The sequence below is a fragment of the Humulus lupulus genome, chromosome 7 (genome assembly GCF_963169125.1).
Source record: "Humulus lupulus chromosome 7, drHumLupu1.1, whole genome shotgun sequence".
NCBI classification, from domain to species: Eukaryota; Viridiplantae; Streptophyta; class Magnoliopsida; order Rosales; family Cannabaceae; genus Humulus; species Humulus lupulus.
In genome coordinates, this window is record NC_084799.1 from 183386325 (window position 1) to 183390684 (window position 4360).

Here is a 4360-nt window from a genome sequence, read left to right on the forward strand (position 1 = left end):
AGGAATCACAAGTATTTCTCAACACATGAGAACACTACACCAAATACCCCTTTCCATAACATATGAATATAATAGTATTGAAAAAGTATTATGATACATCAAATAATAAAATACTAGGTGGGAAAAAAAATTGGCGGTAACAAATTTTGGAGCCCCGCATATTAGAAAAGTTATCTTCTACTTTTTACTTTTTCATTTGCCTCTACTTTTTTATTTCCAAACCTCTAAACAATTTTCTATCGCCTACCATCATCGACTGTGTTTCCAAGGCAAAAATTGTTTGGCTCATACAATCTGAGGTAAGTGGAGCTTTTATTCATCAGGAGCTTGCGAGTTTAGAATTGAAGGAGAAAGAGGAAGAGCCAGTTCTGAAATCGGATTTGGAGGAGAAGAAAGAAGAAAAAGAAGAAGAGAAGGATGAGCAAAAGGTTGTTGACAGGGATTTGAGTGGAGAAGAAATGGGGAGCCAAAATGGAAGTGATGATGGAAATGAGAATGTGAATGAGGATAGGTATGGGTATGGGTATGGGCATGGGAGTGAGAACGAGAATGAAAATGAGGATGAGGATGAAGATGAGGATAGGAAGAGAGAAGTAGAAAAGAACGATGATGAAGATGGTGGAGTGGGAGAGAATAAGAGTGGAAATGAGACTGAAAATGGCAGTGAAGTAAATAATGGTAGCAGTGAGGTGGATAAGAAGAACAGGTATGGTGGTGGTATTCGAAAGTATCAGTATCCAGTGAGGCCTGAAGCTGAAGATTGCTCATTTTACCTCAAGCTGAAGCTCACAGCACTTCATTTTTATTAATTTTTTAAAATTATATTTGTCACCCCCTTTTGATTGCTTCTAATGGCAGCAACACATTTTGTTTCTTGCATGGAGTCCTTACCATCCTGTTTTCAGCTATATAAAAATTTCAGCTACAAATTAAAATTGTGTTTTTACTTTCCCTAATATCTCAATTTTCTTTCTCTTTCTTTTCTTTAAGTAAACACTCTTTCTCCTAGCTCCTCTTTCCTCCATCTCTCCATCTATCACCATCTGCACAGCTCCCTGTTCTCTATACGACCCTCCTCTCATGCATCTCTCTCCAAATCTTCCTACCTATTCTTTCTCTCCCGTTCTTTGTTGTTACCTTCTCTTCCCAGCTCTCTCTTCTGGCCAACCGTCCAACATTTCAAGACCAATTGGTATTGTCCAAATTGTAGAGATAAGTGTGATTCTGGTAGGAAGATAGCTGCTGGAGAACCATCCAGCATTTCAAGACCAATTGTAATCAGGTTGACACGAGTCGTTAAGGCACCTGAAATTGAAATTGGCGGTTGTGTTGTGTGCAGGTCAGTTGCTCTATTTTTTTTTGTTTGACCTTGAATTTTATAATGATTTTAGGTGAAAAAAAAGGACAAGTTGTCTATATTCCGAAAAACAAATGATTGGAAGTTACATTTTGAAGCTTTTGGTATAATGCTCAAAATAATGCTTGACTGAGATATTTATAGCAGAGAGGATCTGAATTTTCCTATATATTGTGAATGTCTTTTTTTCCCCACTTTCTGCTATGCTGTGTGACTATGTGTAATTTTTTATTGATTATTCTTGCTAAGTTATTAATGATTTCTTTTGACTTGTTAGGGCCCACGATTTCAGTTCAGCTAAATTTGATGAGCGAACCATCATGCTGTGTGACCAAGTATGGATTTTGTGTTGTCTTCTTTATTATATATGCTTACATTGTCTTGTTATTTTTCTTTGCAAGATAGTAATGTTCTTTTATGTTTCAGTGTGAGAAGGAATTTCATGTTGGCTGCTTGCGTAGAAGTGGACTATGCGATTTAAACGTAAGTTAGAGATGTTAGATTAGATTTTGTGCTACTTATTTAGTTTATATGGATATATATATATTAAATTTGGGTATCTTCTTACTATGTTTTGTGTATCTTACTGCAGGAACTCCCAAAAGACAAGTGGTTTTGCTGTGATGACTGCAGTAGGATTCATATAGCTCTACAAAATTCAGTATCACTTGGACCCAAGATTGTTCTAGCTTCATTATCACATATCATACTTAAGAAGCATGCAAATAAAGGATTTTTTTATTGATGGAGCAGAGGATGATATTCAATGGCGAATTCTAAGTGGAAAAAGTCGATATCCAGGACATCTGCCATTTCTGTCAAGGTCTGCTGCTATTTTCCGGGTAAGTTATTATTGTACCAGAAATTCTACTCATTTCCATGCTTATTTAAAGGGTAGTGATGATACTAAGTTTTGAAGATTAGGAGTCTATTCAAAGATTTTAGTTTGCATTTGACATTAGTTGCTTCTGCTTGCAAACTCTAGTTTTATTAATGTACTTTATCCTTTATATGACTTCAATCTGTTACTTTTTTTCTTGAATGATCCTTTTTTTTAAGAAAAAATTATTTGGTGGTTGCTTTTTGATGGATGCGAAACTATGTGATAAGTTTGTCTAAAACAAGTAGGAGAACTATTAAGAAATAGCTTAAGAATCATGTTTCGGTGATGAAAATAGTAATCACACTTTCCCTTGTCATATTTATTTTTATCATTTAAGTGATGTTTTTTTTCTTTTAAGTATGTACTGGATACTTTTCTCCTAATGACTGTGAAACTGATTTATATTTCATGTGACACAGTGGGTTCTTCAATAGTACAATTTTTTTAACAACATTTAAGAATTCTAATCATGTTATCTTTATGGTGGATGGCTCTTGAGAGCTCTCCACCACATATATAATTATATTTCAAGCTTACACACACACACACACATATATTTAAATATATACATATATTGATTGAAAATAGTTTATTAAAAAATAAGATACTGTTTTTTAATTGAATTTGGCAGCAATTTCTGCTTTCTTCTTCTTTTTTTCTTGAATGTTTGTTGGAGTTATCAATTTAAGTGTTGATTAGATGTGTATTTTTTTTTTGTTTAACTTATCCTTTTTACATATTTACAACATTACCCATTTAGACAGCGAGGATTAATTTTTGAGGGAGAAAAATATGTTGTATGTGTCATGAGTTTCTGTAATTTCCATAGGCTCTCACAAATAGCATCTAATTTTCTGATTTGTAATGCACAGGAGTGTTTTGATCCTATTGTAGCAAGATCTGGTCGTGATTTGATTCCTGTTATGGTGTATGGGTAAGCAAAGTTAGCCTATTATTTTGTGATTTATGTGATAATATATTGGCAAGCAAAGAATCTTAATTTATGATGTCTTTTGCTTTGGAAATTTGCAGAAGAAACATTTTTGGTTAAGAGTTTGGAGGAATGTACTGTGTAGTTTTAACTGTGAGATACTACGCCTTTTCTAATATTATATTGGGCAATATGTTATGTTAATGTTCTTTCTTTAATTGGTTATTGATACAAGTATAATACCCTTCTTCTGCAAATGCATCCATCCACACAGGTCTATTGTTGTATCAGTTGGTCTTCTTAGGATATTTGGTCATGAGGTAGCCGAGCTTCCCATAGTGGCGACAACTAGAGAACACCAAGGGAAAGTAGGAACAAATGAAACTTTGATTTTTTTTCTTCTTCTTAGTATTTTAGTTTTCTTTTTCGTTAATGTTAAGAAGCAGAAGAAGAATAACTACTAAGTTGGTATATTTTGGTTTGTTATAACAGGGCTATTTCCAAGTATTATTTTCATGTATAGAGAAGTTGTTGGTTTCCCTGAATGTGGAAAACATTGTGCTTCCTGCTGCTGAGGAAGCAGAGTCAATCTGGACAAACAAGTTTGGATTCACAAAGATGAGTGATGATCGAGTAAGTGTATATATATTTCATGACACCATTAAAAGATTTTGTTTGGTTTTTAGGTCCTACAAATAAAAAATGAGTAATGTGGTTTGGTTGTAATTTTTTTCAGCTGTCAAAGTATATGAGAGAGGTGAAGTTTACAATTTTCAAGGGAACATCCATGCTGGAAAAGGCAGTGCAGCAGCAACAACACATAATAATACCACCAGAATAGCTTAGCTTTTCATTATTATTATTATTATTATTATTATTGCTACTATTATTATTATTATTTTAACAATTATTTTCTTTTGTTTGTGAAATCCTTTCATTTCATTTCCTTTCCTGTAATATTGGTTTTGTTTTGTTAGAGCAAAACAGTGAGCATCTGAGTTGGGTTGGGAATTATCCAGAGACTTTTTGGATTCCAGGTACCATTTTCTTAAAACTTGGGTATCTCTTGCTTTTCCATTGCATGGTCTGGTTAGTTTTCAAATTTTCTAGTTTTGCCTCAACAAAATACAATATGGGGTATTTCTATTTGGTTCTCAGGAAAGTTTTTATTTTTAATTATTTCTAATAC

The 4360-nt window shown here is 33.5% G+C and overlaps 1 protein-coding gene across 1 annotated transcript; it reads left to right on the forward strand.

Moving 5' to 3' along the window:
* Nucleotides 1-2076: 2076 nt before the first annotated feature.
* LOC133792432 (uncharacterized) lies at nucleotides 2077-4029 on the forward strand. The gene is made up of 5 exons (XM_062230339.1): nucleotides 2077-2199; nucleotides 3113-3174; nucleotides 3407-3539; nucleotides 3664-3804; nucleotides 3908-4029. The coding sequence occupies exons 1-5, from the start codon at nucleotides 2077-2079 to the stop codon at nucleotides 4010-4012; spliced, it is 564 nt and encodes a 187-aa protein (XP_062086323.1). The 3' UTR covers nucleotides 4013-4029.
* Nucleotides 4030-4360: the final 331 nt, after the last annotated feature.

What these genes read in the sequence shown, in the direction of transcription:
- LOC133792432 (XM_062230339.1), top strand. Translation starts at nt 2,077, where the DNA reads ATGCAAATAAAGGATTTTTTTATTGATGGAGCAGAGGATGATATTCAA. An exon ending in ATTCCTGTTATGGTGTATGG is followed by an intron (nt 3,175 to 3,406) that starts GTAAGCAAAGTT and finishes TATTGATACAAG; the next exon opens with TATAATACCCTTCTTCTGCA. An exon ending in CAAAGATGAGTGATGATCGA is followed by an intron (nt 3,805 to 3,907) that starts GTAAGTGTATAT and finishes AATTTTTTTCAG; the next exon opens with CTGTCAAAGTATATGAGAGA.